The sequence below is a fragment of the Sebastes umbrosus genome, chromosome 13, assembly GCF_015220745.1.
Source record: "Sebastes umbrosus isolate fSebUmb1 chromosome 13, fSebUmb1.pri, whole genome shotgun sequence".
Classification (NCBI taxonomy): domain Eukaryota; kingdom Metazoa; phylum Chordata; class Actinopteri; order Perciformes; family Sebastidae; genus Sebastes; species Sebastes umbrosus.
In genome coordinates this window covers 14,239,675-14,258,316 of record NC_051281.1, presented here as the reverse complement: position 1 = coordinate 14,258,316, position 18,642 = coordinate 14,239,675, and the positions used below count along the sequence as shown (strand labels likewise).

At 40.3% G+C, this 18,642-nt stretch overlaps 1 protein-coding gene across 2 annotated transcripts in view; it reads left to right on the top strand.

The window, feature by feature from the left end:
• The window catches only part of LOC119500401 (activin receptor type-1-like), a 34,610-nt gene extending 16,339 nt beyond the window's left edge, over positions 1-18,271 (top strand). The window contains exons 1-12 of one of the 2 annotated variants that reach the window (XM_037790107.1): positions 724-864; positions 972-1,045; positions 2,663-2,917; positions 3,163-3,438; positions 3,608-3,874; positions 6,024-6,229; positions 10,340-10,439; positions 12,489-12,635; positions 12,969-13,244; positions 14,764-14,961; positions 16,112-16,242; positions 17,226-18,271. In XM_037790107.1, the coding sequence (XP_037646035.1) occupies positions 979-1,045; positions 2,663-2,917; positions 3,163-3,438; positions 3,608-3,874; positions 6,024-6,229; positions 10,340-10,439; positions 12,489-12,635; positions 12,969-13,244; positions 14,764-14,961; positions 16,112-16,242; positions 17,226-17,360 (2,058 nt within the window). In that variant the 5' untranslated portion in view covers positions 724-864; positions 972-978 and the 3' untranslated portion in view covers positions 17,361-18,271. Of the gene's footprint in view, positions 1-723; positions 865-971; positions 1,046-2,662; positions 2,918-3,162; positions 3,439-3,607; positions 3,875-6,023; positions 6,230-10,339; positions 10,440-12,488; positions 12,636-12,968; positions 13,245-14,763; positions 14,962-16,111; positions 16,243-17,225 lie in introns of those variants that run through there. The other variant, XM_037790108.1, reaches the window with a different exon arrangement.
• The last annotated feature ends 371 nt before the right edge of the window (positions 18,272-18,642 follow it).

Genomic DNA, 18,642 nt, shown 5'->3' with positions numbered 1-18,642 from the left:
GGTCTGTGTGCGAGCGGCCCGTACAGACGCCGCCGTTGGGCTAATGCTAACGTTATGTGCTTAATCATTTATGTCTGGGAGACGGGCACAAAGGCTTGGAGGGGATGGAGGTAAGGGAGGAGTTGGGGGGGGTATTTATCTGTGGCACAGATGCATTCAGGCGCGCACACACATGCTTCCAAGATAACGGCCCCAAGATAACGGTGCTTAGTGTGGCATAAACGGGGCACGCTGCAGGCTACGATGTCTCCACAAAAAACTCACATATCTTTTTTAAAACGAGTAGCTAGGGGGGGGATTTTTTCACTTGAGTTTACAGTTTGAGTTAAACTGGCGGTCTGTTAAAAATCTGTCACTGGATAAACATAACTGCGCGGCGTATGTGGACGCTTCCACAGACGCATTAAATATTGAAGGATTAGACTGTCTCCAGGTCTCTAAACGATAGTATTTGGGCACCCACACTCTCCCCGCTGTGCTCCTCCTCCTCCTCCTCTTCCTCCTCCTCCTCTCTCGTCTGTCTGCTCCTCTTCTCTCACTGCCAAGCAGCCTGTCCCTCCAACACACACAGACATCACCACGCACGCACAAACGCATGCACGCACAGAGGCAGCCAATAAGAGAGCACCAGTCTCCCCATTGCTTGCCACTCAATGCCTTGTTGCCAGGACAACAGGAAGGCTTGAGACCCACTTTACTTCAGCATTTTAAACTTGGTGTTGACTCTTTTTTTTCAGAAAACAAGAAAAGGTCTCCCTCTGTAAAATTGCTCGCTCTAATACTCTTAGGTCGACGGCAAATCCTGTCTGTCGCTCTCTTCGTCTTCCGTCTGTCCCCGAAAGATGTTTTACAAAAATACCAAAGGTTTTTTAGTGCATCAGTATAAAAGCCCCTTTTTTGCCTGGCAAAATACACACATTCATTGGAGTGCAGCCCTCATTTTTGTGTTTCTCTTTTTCTTTTCTCTCTAGGTCTACAATGACGCTTGGGGACATGTTTCTTTTGGTTTTGATCGTCCTCGTCCTTCCCTGTTCGAGCTTGGAAGGTAAGTGTCTCGTCCCAAGTACATGTAGCAGCTGGAAGGGTGTGTCTCTGTTCGTCTCTTCTCTTTTACTCACTCTAGTTAAACATACACGCAACCTTTCAGCCTCTGTGTCTTTCTCTGTCCACCCTCAAGTCTCTTACATGCATAGAAAAATTCACAATTTTTTTTTTTCCTTTCACCACCCCTCCCCAGTCTGTCTCCCTCTCATCTGCTGTCTCGCAGTGTTATTTTAAACAACTGCAGTGGCGGCGGTGGAATGCAGTGGAAAGAGGAGCTTTTTGAGGGTGGCAATCCCCGTACTTACAATAGATATACATGCATCCTTACAAGAGGGATAAGCACTGATCATCTGTTGTCACAAAGCATTTGGGAGCATATTAGAGATTCAAGTCCTCCTTTGCAGCATCTCTCAGTCTATTTTCAATGACTGCTCTTGCCCTTATTCCATAAAAGACAATATTCCTACTAAGCTGTTTACATGGCTAATGAACATGAATACTCCACTAATATTCCTTTTTACATGCAGCCGTGCATACTCCGATTAACGAGTGGTGGACCTGTTCAACCGTGCGAACACAGCCTCCCTCTTTCATTCCTTCAACCACCACCTTGAAAAAGGTCGGCGTTGCGATATTTCCCCGTCCAAAAACCTACTGATATCCAAGTCTTTCATAATGTTTTAAAGTAGGTGTGTTTCTCCTTCCGACCACAAATGTGGGCTTTTCTTTGGACATTCATCTCTAGTTGGTTTGTGTACAATACACAGAGCTGGCTGTAAACAGGCAAGAGGCCGTGTGTCGCAAACTGCCGTAAAAACCCCAATTAAGATGCATATTCCGAAAGCGCTGTATACATGTCCAAAGAATTCTCCTAAAACCAGAATATTATCAGCATATCCCACAGGTCATAAAGCCCGGACACACCAACCCGACATCAAAGAACTAGCGGCGATGAAGGCTGACTGCTGCGTTGCCTCACGTCATCTTTGTTTTGGCCGACAAGTTGCATTTGAACACACCGCAAAGATTACAGCCAACGTCCAGTTAGCTCGTACGTTCTGCACCTGCATGAGAAGAAATAACTCTCCACACCAGCAGGTAGTGGTAGTCTGTATTCGTCATTCAAAAAGGGAAACCGAAGACCGAGGACGGTGGATCAGATGAGATGAAGATGAAAACTGAGAAGAGCCTTCTGTGTTTTTCCTCTTGACTTCACTCGTTTGCTTGCTTTCCTCACTTCCGTTTCTCTTCTCCTGCACTGATTCACTTAAGCTGAACAGCCAATTAGAGGGATTTCTCTCGGCGACGGGCTCCACCTCCGATTCAACATGCTGAATCGGCCAAAAAACTTCCAACCCCGGCAGACTACAGCTGATGGTGCGGGACACACCGAAAAAAGGGCTAGGCTCACAGATGTCAGATTGTCAGGGCCTTTAACTGGAAAATACTCCTTTCGGAATAAGGCCTAATTAAAGAATATCCAAATGGATACCCTGTTTACATGACCCGTATCAAATTCTGAATATTGTCATATTTGGAATAATAGTGGAATATTAGTGTGCATGGAGTCATTGATGAATTCTGAACTGTTCCTTAATATCTTTTTTTTCTTTTGTAGGTGATGTCAGTGCGAGAAACTCTGAATGTTTGTGTGACGGAGCGTCCTGCAGCAGCGGGGACCGGTGTTTCGGCCAGCAGTGCTTCACCTCCCTCTCCATACTGAACGGGACATCGGCCCTTCAGAAGGGCTGCATTGTGGGTAACGAGGAAGCGTCGTCGCAATGCGGTAGCCCGCCGAATCCCGGGCTGATGGTCGAGTGCTGCTATGGGGATTTGTGCAACATGAACGTCTCCTTGCAGTCACCGGCGAAAGGTGAGGTGTTTGCATCATAACACTATCCTGCTTAAACTTCTGTAACATTTTTCTTTATTAGTTCATCATTCAGTCTTTTTAAAATATGAAGAACGAGTTCTTTGTTTTCTGTCAAAACTCACACAGTCAGCCAGCAGAGATACATTTTCATGTTTTCTGATCTGAGTGAATGGCATTTAATTTAATGGGCTACTAATGGTATTGCTCTAATGGGTTTCCCCATAATCTCTATTTCCTCTTATCAGATATAGAGCTGTCTGCTGGCAGACCAGTCCTCCGAGAGCAGGAGTGCGTGTGCGAGGGTGGCGGCGTGTGCGAGCGTGACCATCGCTGTGCCGGCCAGCAGTGCTTCTCCTCTCTGAAGATGATTGATGGGGCGGCCGTCCAACAGAAGGGCTGCCTGAGGGACGACGAGGAGGGCAGAGCCACCTGTGCCACGCCACCCTCGTCGGCCCATGTTGTCAAGTGTTGCCAGGGCCATCTGTGTAACATGAACGTCACTGTGCAAGCTCCAGGGAAAGGTGACTTTGCACACATTGTGCACATTTCTCTTGGCTGCTGCTCACCATGGACCTTATGTCACTCATAACTATTTCATTTTATGACAAAACTCTACTTGAATTTTGCTGATTTTTATGGTCAAAAATGTACTTATTTACGAGCTTCGTCTTCTTCCTGAATCTTTTGCAGAGGGGGAAGTGAAGCCTCCGATCAAAGAGGTGCATCAGTGTGTGTGTGAGGGCAGCTCATGTGCAACAGGGAATCGCTGCATGGGCCACCAGTGTTTCTCCTCTCTGACGGTCAGCGCCGGCTCCCTGCTCTACCAGAAAGGCTGCTTTCAGGTCTACGAGCAGAGCACAATGACCTGCAAGACGCCACCTTCCAGAGACCAGATTGTGGAGTGCTGCCACGGGCACCTGTGTAACATGAACAGCACTGTGGAGCTGCCTGTCAAAGGTACACTACCGTACTACCCAGAATGCTGCGTTCTGTATATCAAAGATGCACAAGAGCTCCATCTGTTGATTTCAGCATTGAACTGTGTACTAAACCAAAGAATAGATTTCATCTATTCAGAATAGGAACAACCATGTGGGTTAGTAATTATTGTCAATAAATGACATTCTCTACTGAGAGGGCTACGTCATCAGCTGTTCTGGATGGTTTCCGTTGGCCCGAGTTGCACCTCTGTGTGTTCACACTCCTGGCACCTTATGAAACAGAAACATGGGAGACGGTGGGCAACCAAAGGGAGGTTTTTGAATATTATTTAGTCACGGTCCACTTCCCCTCTGTCCTCTTGGAGGCTGGCAGAGCTGGCTGACAAGAGCCCAGAGGGTGAAGCCACCTGGGAATGAAGGAGAGGCCGGCATCTATACACAGAGCTGCCGTTTCCCTTTTTGTTTCTTTCACCTTCTTTTTATATTTATAGATAAATATTTATACTTAAAATACCACAGCTGTCTTATTTGGGGATCAGAGATGAATAAAAGTTGCAAATTGGAGATATTTGTGTTAACCTGACTTAACTGGGTGCTGGTTACCACATCATAACAATTCACAAAATGTCTATAGCACCTTTCCCACTAGACAAAAAAAACACTAACACCCACTAAAATCTGGACTTTCCATTCCCTGGACAAATGACTCTTCAGTAGTCTTGGGCATTTATCGGCTCCAGCTGAAGTGAAGCCGGTGAAGCTAATGCTGAAGTCCCTTAAACTTGCATTATTTCTAATAGCCAGCAGGGGGCGACTCCCCTAGTTGTATAGAAGTCTATGAGAAAATGACCCTACTTCTTACTTGATTTATTACCTCAGTAAACATTGTAAACATGAGTTTATGGTCTCAATCGCTAGTTTCAAGTCTTCTTCAATACAGCATGATGTTCATTTAATAAATTATGGTCCCATTTAGAGTCAAATAGACCATAAAGCAGGGTATGCTTTATGGCCCGGCTACCTTGTGATTGACAAGTTGCTACCACTGCTTTTCCATCTTTCACTTTCACAGTGTGTTTTCAGTTCATGAAAGTTAGTTATAACATGCTTGGTTGCCTAAAAAAATCTTATTCAGCGTTTGGTTGTAATTAGCTCCACCCTCTCGTGTCACTTCTGGTTGCAAAAAAACAAGATGCCGACGGTTGAAATGACAAACTCAAGGCTTCAAAACAGCAGTCCACAAACCAATGGGTGGCGTCACGGTGACTACGTCCACTTCCTTTATACAGTCTATGCTTTCTACACCAAGAAAAAAAACAGAAAGGTCAGTGCAACTTCACGGCACACTCGCAATGGGAAAGGAGTCTATCGCCTATTTTTAGTGGGTTTTCCCATGTTTAAAAAAGCCATATATACGCGCTAATTTTGGTGCAAAAAGGGTATATTTTGCAATCCTCTACTGTCTTGTTACATTGCCACAAATACAAATATATAAGTCATCTAGCTAAATGCGTCCCTGCCCATGTGTTTGGTTCAAGTCTAGAGAGTTCCTACAATGTGTTGCTACTTATTTGGGAGAAACGGTTCATTATTTGAGCTGAGAAAAGGGGATCATTGTCTGTGCCGCAGCAGAGCTGAGCAGTCTTTCCCCTGGAATGTTTGGAAAGTGTGAATGGTGGTCAGTTCCTCAGACCGGCCTCTGCTGACTTGATGAGATCCACTTTATGTGTGAGTGTGTGAAAGAATGAATGCTCGTGCGCATATGTGCTCTGTGTGCACCCCCACCCTAAACTGGTTTCTCCAGAAGGTCTGCAGAGAGCTGCAAACCTGTGATTTGTGTCAGTATGTGTGGTCCAGGATGAGAAAAAGCCACAGCAAAGAAGAGTTTTCCCCTCAGCGTACATAGTCAGGATCCCCTCTTCATCTGTTGTTTACTTAAAGGTAAAATGTAAAAAATTACTCTACTTATGTCATCAAACTACTTTTTTTATTGTTTTTATTTAGAGCCCTCTAGCGGCACAAATTACATATTGTACGTTTCAGCACTCAGTCAAATTCAATCTTTAGAATTTAAGCTTTATGTTGTTTTCTAAATATGTCCCAAGTGACGATCTGATGGTCTGAAGAAAACCTCACATTGTAAATGTTCCTCTCTCCCCTCACAGCAGAGGAGCTGTCCAGCTACAGCGTGACCACACTGGCTGTCGTCATCGTGGCGCCCATCATCATCCTCATCATCCTCTCCGTCATCGCCATCCTGGTGTTCAGACACATCCACAACAACCAGATGGAGAGACTGACATCACGAGATGCCGAGTATGGAACCATCGACGGCCTCATAGCGTCCAACGTGGGGGAGAGCACTCTGGCGGTGAGTAGGAGTCATTAGAAAAGAACGGTGTAAGAGCTGCTCCAGGCATAGTCATTTAAATCGACTAGTGTGTTGAATATATAATTAGAATCCAGTCCTTTATTTTAACCCACTTCTTTCTCTCTATGCTAGCTGCCATATATACTGTAGGTGTTATAACTTGACCTCTAGTGAAGCACAGAAGTGTGTGAAAGATGTTTGAATCATTAAATAAAACAACAGCGCCTCTATTTTAGGAATTTAGGAAGGAAACGATGGAAAGAAATACTGTAGATAACTAAATTGTGTTGGTTTTACTATCTTGATTGACGTGAAATGTGCACTGGGAGCACAGCTGCATTATGTAAGAAAATGCATATATCTAGGGCTATATAGGGCTCAGTAAAAGATTATATAATATTAAATCACTTGGATCAGGATCAGTAAAAAAGCTTTTTGAAATACCACATTTGCTTTTTTCATAGAGTAGACGAAGGTCCAATATGTATAATAATTTACCATATGCATTATAAGTATTTTCACATATATGGATGTGAACTAGTAATTTTGTACTTTTACTTCTCAGCTGCTCAAAATTAAAACTTTGTTTAATACTTTACCAATGTAAGCAAACATTTATAGCACCTGATAATATTTTAGATTTAGTTGTTGTGTAGGTTTAGTTACAATATTTAAAGACCTATCAATCATTTTAAGCTTCGGGCTGCAACTAATGATTTTCAATTTTCATTGTCAATTAATCTGTCAATTATTTTTTTGATTAATCGATTAGTTGTTTGGTCTATAAAATGTCAATCAGTGCTTCCCAAAGCCCAAAATGACGTCCTCAAATGTCTTGTTTTGTCCACAACTCAAAGAAATTCAGTTTACTGTCATAGAGGAGTAAAGAAACCAGAACATATTCACATTTAAGAAGCTGGAATCAGAGAATTTAGTATTAAAAATTACTCAAATCGATTATCAAAATAGTTGCTGATTAATTAAATAGTTGACAACTAATCGATTAGTTGTTGCAGCTCTAAGTAATAGCAGATCCCATCTTGTGTTCTGATTCTGGGTGGTAGGGTGGCTTTTTTCTGTACACTTGGATTACAGCGAGTCTTTAAAGTGCAAATGTATACCAACAACAGAGATGGAAACCCCCTTCTATAATTATGTGTTGTATTAACTTAACGGATTCAGCTGATGAGTCAAAACACAGTTGGATTAGTGGGGCCTCTTCTTTGTACACATCTTCACCATTTAACACAAGATAATATACAATAGAGACATGATGGCACAATGGATAAACCTTGTTTGCCTCTTTTTAATCCAGATTTGTGATCAAGGCGGTCATGTGGTGCCACTGTAATCAAGGGTTTAGTCTTATATGCTGTGATTAACCCAAACATGGCGCAATTGAAGACAACTTGGAGTTCAAAGGAAGCATATTTTTCATTCAACATAATGACAGTCAAACGAACTCATAAAACGGGTCCACTGTACCATTATTGTGAATGTTATTTAATTTATCTGAATGGCTTCTTCAGTGGTTTTATTTTGACTTTGCATCACGCTATATGGATGAATTAGTTAAAGCACTCACTTTATGATTACATTAGAGGAATAAATCACTAAATACATATAGGGCTGGGCAATAATTCAATATGCTAATTTCAATTGAATCGCATCGTGATGAAATCATATATCCTGATACACAATTAAGACGTCTACATTTATAATACAAGCGCATACTAACTCAAATTTCTCCGAAAATCTGATCAAACTCTGTTAAATCAAACTATAACCATAACTAAACTACTATTAATCTGATAACTGTATTTGTGTGCATGCATGGAAACATAGTTGGTGTATAGCTGGAAATATTTATTCTCTACAAATTTCACTTGAAACTGTTATGTTCATTTTGCACTAAAGTTCTTAATTAAATGAGAAAATACTCTTTACTCTTCATTTGTCAAGTATTTAATTCACACAGGAGTATACAAAATAGATATAAAAATGACCTATATGCTTTAATGTTAAAAAAAACCTTTATTTTCCTCATACTGTCTGCCTGAGTATGCCTGTATTTACCCTCTGTCTGAAACGCTACGTTTTAGTGCATTTCAACAACAGGCAACAGCTTGGGTCCATGTTTACTTCCTGTCAGCTGATGTCATTCACATACACTGCACTACATTGTGAAATGGTCTAAATATAGTATATTTGTGACATCACAAAATCACAGAAATCCTGACAGCTTTCTGAAAGGCACGGTTTCTGAATATGGGTTGTGTGTATTTCTCTGTGAATTGAGCGTTTTGATACTTTCACAGTATTTGTATAAAACTGAAACCTGCTTTATAACAAACAAAAAACATGAAAATCTCACTTTTTACATTATGGGACCTTAAAGTTTAAGTTTTAAGCCTTATTATATTGTCATGTCTTAGTGGTCTTTCTCCAAAAATGATTTAATTCAGCAGTGAAGCCTCTCACTTCTGAACTTTGTTTATTTTCCAGATTGTAATCTCCAGAGTATTCGGTAATTCTTGTGTAAAAACATTCAAAACAATACACAGTGGCTACATATTCATGAAATGTGTGTGTGTGGGTGGTGCTAAAACTTGTTTTGAATCTTCTCAGTCATTTTTCCAGCCTGTTAGAGGAATGTCTTTCGCTATTTATTTTCTCTCCGCTCAACCGTGGATTGTAAGTTTTCTGCAGAGCGATTTATGTTTTGGAGGCCCACTGCTAAACTGATCCAGAGTTTAGGTGGAGTCCTGTGGTTAGCGTTTAGTCTGAAAGACAACCCGGCACATTCACTGGCTCACAACGCTGCGTAATAAAATTCAGCAGAAACTGCTCACAGTTTGCTTGGCTGCTACCGTCCATTTCGTGATTCTATAATCCTCACAAAAGCACATTTTACATTAACATACATTAGTATACTTTTTAATTGAACGTGTCTCACAACATTTTCAGCTGTCATGAAACATATAATCTCTTTTTGAAAGCATGTTTAAACTCTCCAAATCCTAGATTATCCCATTTATCTTTAATTATGAAACTTGTAAATGACACATCCAACTGTTAACGGTATGATCATGTGTGTGTGTCAGAGAAAGAAATGACTGATTTTGGCCTCGTTTCAAGCCATTTGAAGAGTCCATCAGTGCACTTGGCAATGGAAAGCCCAAATATGGAGCCGCAGAATGTTTGTTTCAGCATAATTAAAAAGTGCTTGGCAGCGTCATGAGAAAGGATATTAGGAACACAGTGGTGTGGCTGTGAAAAAGCAAATCGGACTGAAACACATGTGCTCATCCCTCCGGAGCCTGCTGCCCAGAAGTCGTCTGATTATGATGATATTGTATCGCTCTGATTGCATTCTGCTGCTTAACAGCCTGGCCCAAATATACCCTCCTAAAAACAATCCTCCTTTACCAAAGAGAGGGATTTAAACTCTCCGCAGAGCAACTCATCATTCGTTTTACGGCCTCTGTCTTTGCATTCCTGTGTTGTGATTCCAAATTGTCTCTCAGGCAGCTCTTGCATTATGCATCTGTTTATCTGAGGCATCACTCTTCTCAGTTGTTTTCAATCCTCCCCATCCCAGTTTAGCCGTTTGTTTTGCTCAGGAGGCTGCCGGCTGTGTTGCTGCGCACTGCCCTCCTGTGTCGGCGGCGGGGCGCTTGCATGTCTTATAGCCGAGATAAAAATAAAAGGCTTAGCGGCATTGCACCTGTTTTGGAGTCTGGCCCTTGGTTAGATAAAATCTCCAGCACCCACACCAGTCATCAGGGAGGGGGTGGCACTTCTGTTGTTTACTCAGCAGGGGGCACTCTGCACCTCCAGCACACACACACACACACACACACATACGCACACACAATATCCTGGTACACACACTGCTTGCCCCCCTACATCCCATGTGGGTGCCACATCAAAGGCAGGCTGTTGTATTAGTCTCCATCTGAGTCCCAGATGCTCCGTGTTTCATCATTTTTTTAGGCTCAAGCCACAGGACTCCTTTCATTCAGATAGCTCAATTGCAAATATAAACACACACATGTAAATATACAAACCCTTTACTCTTTTCGTTTCTGTTTTTTTTGTCTTTGCCAGGATCTTCTGGATCATTCCTGCACGTCAGGAAGCGGCTCAGGACTCCCGTTCCTCGTTCAGAGAACCGTCGCACGACAAATCACACTCAATGAGTGTGTGGGTAAGTGGCCTGTTAAAAAGTCTGCTTTCATATTAACAACGGCACCGCCTCCTCATTCATTTCAATGAGGCACTCCCACTGTGCTGACCAAAGTTATAATAGTTTTACATTTTCAAATAGTTTTTTATTTTATTTTAGTTTTGACCTTCAGAAAAGTTTAGTTTTTATATATTAGTTTTAGTTTGTTTTTGTTAGGACCAGCTATAATGTCTCAGAAGTATGTAGCTACATATACATACAAAATACATGGTTAGAGAACTGTGTAGGAATGGCCAGAATGTTTAATGTTTAGTTTTTGTCTTTGCATCTCATGGAAGGTCAAGTCTGTTCCGTTTCTGTTGTTCAATGTCACAAGAGTTAATGAAAATTCATGTCTCCTTTATTTGGTAGCAATATATTATAGCTAAAAAAAATGAAACTGAAATTAATTTACATTCATTTTTATTTTTTGTATTAGTTTTTAACCAAGAAATATAGTTTTAATTTCATTTTTCTTAAAAGATTTAGTTTTAATTTAGTTTCAGTTCACTAAAAACTGTTTCAGTGCTTATTTTCATTTTTAGTTTCACACACTGTGATGGACAAATACTGTATGCGTAAGGGCATATATACTTTGTAGCATTATTTACCTCATGTGTATTGACAGAGGAGCAAATCATTGATGCTATAATAACTTATCAGAGTTGTAAATTCTCCCTTGAAGGAGTGTAACTCGCTGTGTAGCATCTTGCTGTCTGATAACTGTTCAAATTGGACTTCCCGGTTCACATTTTCACTGATACTAATGCACTCTCTTTCCTGCCTTCATTTGTAAGACAAAAAATCCAAAACATGCAATATTATGCAATATTATCCACATGAAATAAATCAATTTAAAATAAATATTTGGGTTGCAAAACAGGTCAGTGCTCTGAGGATATTCTGAAATTGTGCAAGAATGAATGTTGCAGCAATCAAGTCCCTCCCTGGAGCTAAAAATTGCACACAGTTTAGTTTTGAGATTGAAGTATGTTAAGTGTCAGAGAAAATATTATCAACACCAGACATATTTTCATATGGATAAATAACAAGTTCGCTCCTCACTCTTCTACACCACTTGCATTGTTGCATCCAAACTCTCGAATAATAAAACTAGTTTAATTAGCATGAGTTGATTTGTGGCCACTAGGGGGCAGCAGAATTAACTGACATTCACACAGACACACCCACATTACTGGCTTACAAAGTTGTTATGGTGAACATGTTGGCAAACTGATGCCTATCCATTTACACATCAAGTAGCATTGATATAGGATTATTTTGCTGGCCTCTAGAGTTGCAACGATTAATCGATTAGTCAACTATTAAATTAATCAGCAACTATTTAGATAATCAATTAATCGGTTTGAGTAATTTTCAAGTCAAAATTCTCTGATTCCAGCTTCTTAAATGTGAATATTTTCTGGTTTCTTTACTCCTCTATGACAGTAAACTGATTATCTTTGAGTTGTGGACAAAACAAGACATTTGAGGACGTCATCTTGGGCTTTGAGACACACTGATGGATATTTTGTCACCATTTTCTAACATTTTATAGACCAAACAATTAATCGAGAAACTAATCGACAGATTAATTGACAATGAAAATAATTGTTAGTTGCAGCCCTAGTGGCCACCTGATAAATGTAATTTCAATACTCGCTTTTAGCTCAATTTCTGACAAAGATGTCTGGGTCTGTAGCTGCAAAATATTTGACTTTCTTCAAACTCTATCTGCTATTTGGAACTAGCCAACCAGCATACAGTGAACCTTATCACAGATGGTTTTTGCTGGAAACTCAAGAAACGAGAAAGATGACGAGCTAAAAGAGGATAAGAAACTCCAGGATAAATAATGGTAATTAAGCGCTTTGAGCAAACTTTATACATAAGAGAGACATTTAATGATGTGATAATATCAAAAACATCAAGTATGCTAGTGTTAAGTATCACATTATGGCAAAACACATCCCTCATGCTGATTTTCTGTTTGAGCTGTTTGGTCATTTCTCCCATGTTTTTGCCCGCTAGGTAAGGGCCGGTACGGTGAGGTGTGGAGGGGTCAGTGGCAGGGAGAGAGCGTCGCCGTCAAAATCTTCTCCTCCAGAGACGAGAAGTCCTGGTTCAGAGAGACGGAGATCTACAACACGGTGCTGCTGAGACATGAGAACATCCTGGGTGCGTACCATATTTCATGTATACAGGCTCAGAACACCTACTGTACCACACCATGTGTTGTGATTTAACTAATCGCTGATTAAACCTAGCATAACCAGAATGTGATTGATTAAAGCAGGACATGATATATGACAAACAAATCAAGAGGCTCTAGAGCTTAAAATATTTATTCATGTATTTATTTCTTGTTTTAAGAAATAGACCATTCTGCCTTGCCTACTGGCTATTTATTGTACCGAGGTGCCCAAACATGTCCCATTGGCTACATACTGTGGTGCGTGTTTTGATCAAAATTTCTTTATTAATTGCATTGATATATTTCACCCAATTTAGGCTTCATAGCTTCAGACATGACCTCGAGGAACTCCAGTACTCAGCTGTGGCTGATCACCCACTTCCATGAGATGGGCTCCCTGTACGACTACCTTCAGCTCAGCACCCTCGACGCGTCCGGCTGCCTCCGCATGGCGCTCTCCATTGCCAGCGGCTTGGCACACCTCCATGTTGAGATCTTCGGCACTCAGGGCAAACCGGCCATCGCCCACCGAGACCTCAAGAGCAAAAATATATTGGTTAAAAAGAACGGACAGTGCTGCATCGCTGATCTTGGTGAGAATACTGACCGATCTTTATCATAAATATGCTGTTTATATTTCTGCAGTGGTGGAAGAAGCACTGAGATCGTTTACTTAAGTAAAAGTAGTAATACTACAAGTAAAAGTCCTGCATTGAAAATATTACTAAAGTAAAAGTACAAAAGCACTAGCTTCAAACTATACTTAAAGTACCAAAAAGTAAAAGTACTCATTATACAGAACGGCCCATTTCACAATAATATATTTATTATTGAATTATAATTATTGATGCATTATTGTGTTCATCACTTTAACGTTGCAGCTTGTGAAGGTGGAGCTAATATTAATTAATTTATATATATTTATGTATTACTTTACATACTGCTGGGTAGCTCCTGGGGACCAATAAAGCCTTATTGATATATCATAATTTATTTATTGATTATATTTTGTATTGTTAATCTGAATCAACAAAGTAACTAAAGTTCTCAGATAAATGTAGTGGAGTGAAAAGTACAATATTTCCCTCTGAGATGTAATGGAGTAGAAGAATGAAGTAGAATAAAGTGGAAATACTCAAGTAAAGTATAAGTACCTCAATTTTGTACTTGTGTAAATGTACTTTGTTATTTTTCCACGACTGTATTTCCGTACTTCTAATAGTTATAAAAGTTTAACTTACATTTTTTTTACTTTCAAGATTTGGATAGGATCAGTCGTTCAATCCCACAGAAATGTATTTTAAGCTAGAGATCCCAGAACAACAACTAGAATAATTACATTAGATTGAATGGTGCAGCTATAAAAAAAACATAGTCTTGAATAATTCACTCCGTGTACACACAAGATGGCTTCAATAAAGAGCTGACGCACCATAAGATGATTTTAACCACCTTAAAACTACTGAAGGGGTTGATTTAAAGTTGTTTTATAAGAGATGCATCACTCGCATCCATCCACTTAGCCATATTTGTTGTTAATTTAGGAAGAACAACCTCTGCGTAAATGCCCCATTGGGACCTTAATCAAAAACACATTTAGAGGAACTCGGACCACTTTATCTAATACACCAATGTTCCATTTGCAGGTGCTTGAATAAAAACTAATTCATGTACAAGCCTTAACATGGCAACTGGCTTGGCATGTTTACGGACTCGATGTAATAAATTCTGTTCCGGATGACGCATTTTGCACTTCCGACAAACATGGTAGCAGTTGTTTGTCTCCCGAGCGAGTTGTTCTAATTGTCGGAGTACATCCTGTGGGAACAGGACTGTTTACGACGAACAAGTTCAGCATTTAAATCAGTTGATCGAGTGAGTCTAGTGTTTTGTCTTCACTATAGTTGTCTGAGACGGAAAGCTTAAAGGCACCCCTCGACTCAAAAATGTGTTTTTCTTCACTGTGCAGAATGATGTATGTTCAGAGTTTGACACCAGAAAAGTTTCTCTGTGCTCACCTTAAATCTGTACCTACGAGCACGATTATATGAGTATTTTCATACGCCTCATGTCTGAAGGGGAACTTGAAAGTGTTCTGTGTTTTCCTGCTAGGTCTGGCGGTCATGCATTTTCAAGACACCAATGAGTTAGACGTGGGGAACAACCCTAAAGTAGGCACAAAGCGCTACATGGCCCCTGAAGTGCTTGATGACTCCATCCAGATGGACTGTTTCGAGTCCTACAAGAGAGTGGACATCTGGACTCTGGGCCTCGTCCTGTGGGAGATCGCCAGGAGGACAGTCAGCAACGGTTAGTTTTTTACACAACATGTTTGGATGTTGGATTCCCTTTTTATAGCAACAAAGAACTAATTAAACCAAACTTATTAATAAAATGATCACTTAAATAGACACCAGCATGATAAGAACTACCTAAAATGACAGAAACCATTTATTTGACTTGTACTTTGACTTTTTTTTTTTATTTTGGCCTGTGTACCATCCGCTAACATGGCGGGGGCGGGATTTATGACCTATACTGCAGCCAGCCACCAGGGGGCGATCAAGATGTTTTGGCTTCACCTTTGGGGAGCTGTCATATCGTCCATATTTATTTACAGTCTATGGGTGTGACGAATAAACAATGTGTAAATGCAGAATACTCTCCTGCGAATGTTATAAGTCTAGGGCTTTTATTGTGAAAGACAAGAACAGAAGGAATAGATCTGGTATGCGCTTCCTTTGTCAAGGTTGAAAGGAGTAATAAAGTTTGCCGTCTTGGTAGCGTCCGTTTCATAAATATAGGCGCAACTCAGTCCGGATTGGTTGATGTCTTTATTTGCAGTGTGAAACAAAGAGCAGACAAAGACCAGATCCACTCCTTCCGTTCTTACCTTTCACAATAAGAGGTAGACATATAATGTGTGCAAGCGAGTATTTCACATTTTCGTGTCGTTCATTCGTCACGCCCACAGTGTGTGAAGGCCTTTAGAAAAAATATATTGACGTGCGAGTGAATCGCACTAAATTGACACTGCTGGTGTGTAACAGCTTTAAGTAAAAGCTTTTTCTGCTATTGACAGAAAGATTTGGCCTTGATACACATGTCAACATCCACTTTCTGTGGTCTGTGGAGAAGCCAGAAGAATCTTTGTGAAATAAAACTTACTTCCTCCATCCACTTTCAAATGGGTTTATCGCTTTACAGTAGGAACTGGGCTTTCAGCATCACTTAAGCTATTGATTGACCGCCGACACAGTAACCTCATATCTCTATTTCATCCCACAACTGCACTTCAGAGCAAGTTAAGGATAAAACAGCCATGATTTCTTTTTTTATATACCCTTTAATGTACTTTATGTGTCAGTCATTTGTCAGTATAACTTTTTACACTTTGTTTTGAGTGATTCAGTGGTCTTGAAAGTGAATTGCTGCATGCTCTGCTCTGCTCTGCTTGTAGGCATCGTAGAAGACTACAAGCCACCTTTTCACGACGTGGTCCCAAGTGATCCCAGTTTTGAGGATATGAAGAAGGTTGTGTGTGTGGATCAGCAGAGGCCCAACATCCCAAACAGATGGTTTTCAGACCCTGTAAGTGATATTCATATAGTCGTTAAAGGGATAGTTTGGGTGTTTTTGAAGTGGGTTGTATGAGGTACTTACCCATAGTCTGTGTATTACCTACATTACATTACGGTCGGCACGCCCCCAGTTTGGAGAAACAGACAGGAGTTACCGCAGTGAAACAAAGCAATGTACTGCTGTGGGTGAGGCCGACTTCGAAACGTATTTTAGCCACTTAAAAGAAAGACTCACCTAAAAAAAATCTACATTTTAACGGTTTAAGTGTACGCTATATTTAGAATATTTTCGCCAGTTTGTCTTGCTGTCAGACAGCTATACAGTCTATGTTTCCGACGGGGAACTAAAGCCGTTATCTATGCTCTCACCAAAGGAACCAGACTCCATTGGAAAAAATCGGTAATTTTAGCTCAAGTAACATGGGATTTACTGATCTACCGCCGCCTCGATCGGTTAGTTTGTTTGTGTTATTGTGTAACTTTGGTTAGTTCGGATTCACCAAAGTCACACAATAACTTAAACAAACTAACTGATCGAGGCAGCAGTAGACCAGCAACCCTCGTGTTCTGCAAGGTAAAATTGCAGGTTTTTTCAATGGAGTCTGGTAGCTTTGGCGAGAGCATAGATGGATACAACAGCTTCAGTTCCCCATCAGAAATTTGCTCATTGACGGCAAGGTAAAGTGGTGAAAATATTCTAAATATAGCGTACACTTAAACTGATATTGATTTTTTTAGGTGAGCCTTTCTTTTAGGTGGCTAAAATACATTTTGCTGCCGGCCCCATCCACAGCAGTAATACTGTAGGTAATACACTGACTGACTATGGATAAGTACCTCATACAGCCCCACTTCAAAACACCCGAACTATCCCTTTAAGCGTATAATTCAAGTGTGCATGCTTTTGATATCCAGAAATAAAAGGATTTTAATGATACTCTAATGTTGACACGGGACACGCCAGTTGACTTATTTCTCCTAATTCATTTTCAGACTTTAACCTCCATGGCTAAACTCATGAAGGAGTGCTGGTACCAGAATCCATCAGCCAGATTAACAGCGTTACGCATCAAAAAGACTCTCACAAAGATCGACAACTCTCTGGACAAAATCAAAACAGACATTTGAGCCTGCCTGGAGAAGAAGAGGCAGACATACTTAAAGGCCTTTTGAAGACATCCAGATGGTGGACCATCCCAGAGAAAAATTCTCACAAGACAAGAGACTTGACTGGTTCAGTGCCCTTATAGTGGCACAAACCTATATTTATTTTAAAACACTTGGCGGGACACATTTTGGCATCCAAAGATGGCTTACCGGGCATTTCTGAGACTGCCGATGATTCTTGGAAATAGGAAAAATATCTATTAAACTTATAACATAGGAGCTGGACTGATTGCAATGTTCCTCAAGGAAGAAACTGTTACCTGGGCATTTGAGTAGACTCGCTTTTGTTAGAACCGCAGACTTTGTTTGACACATTTTTTTTTTAGTTTGAAAAATGTCTGAACATATTAGCAACTTCACTTTATCTCTATTAATTGTACCACATTATTCATTTACATTACGGTGGATTCATTTGGAAAAGCAACCAACTTGCCAGTTGAACTTGCCAATTTAATCTACATACTTTCTTAAAAGGCGATCACAGCGAGCAGTGTTATGTTTTACTTTGTGTGTCATGCACCTCTGTTTACAATGCTGTCAGAATAAGTTCCGTGGGCTCTCACCAGTCCTGTAACGCTTAGTTGTACAGCTGCATTGATGGCACTGTTCTTTTAATGAGATATCATCCAACTAAAGGTACTCTGTTGCATATATCACCATGGATTTTACATTGAATTACCTGTACCCGTTCTATGTTTTGTTTCTTCAGCTTTACGGAGACAAATGCTAAAAGAACAAATAAAATATCTGCTAGATAATGAACTCTATTCCTCCAGAGGCCTGTAAGTAAGCCTGTAAAGCCTGTATACTGTCTTAACGCGTGCATTGTTGTCTTAATGCGTGCATTGTCAAGTAAATGAAGTCAAACTTCAGCCTTTTTTATTTCTTTAACATTTTATATTAATTAGTGATTTATATTAATTAAATAGAAAAAAAAGTGTTTTATCTGTCTCATTTGTCTTGATGCTATATCTAGTAGATTTTATATTATATTTATATTTATATTTATTATTAGCCACGCTAGTGGAGTGGATGGGATGGCAATGTCAGACGGTTCGCCACATTTTGCACAGACATTAACAGTCCCTAGACGATGAATCCTACTGGCTCTGGTGATCCCCTGTCTTTTCCTCTAGCGTCCCCATTAGGTTTACATTTGTGGTTATAAAGGTGCTAAATTTGCATTTTAATTTGCAATTTAATATAGCAGCAAACAACATTTGCTATGTAATGTAAAAGATAT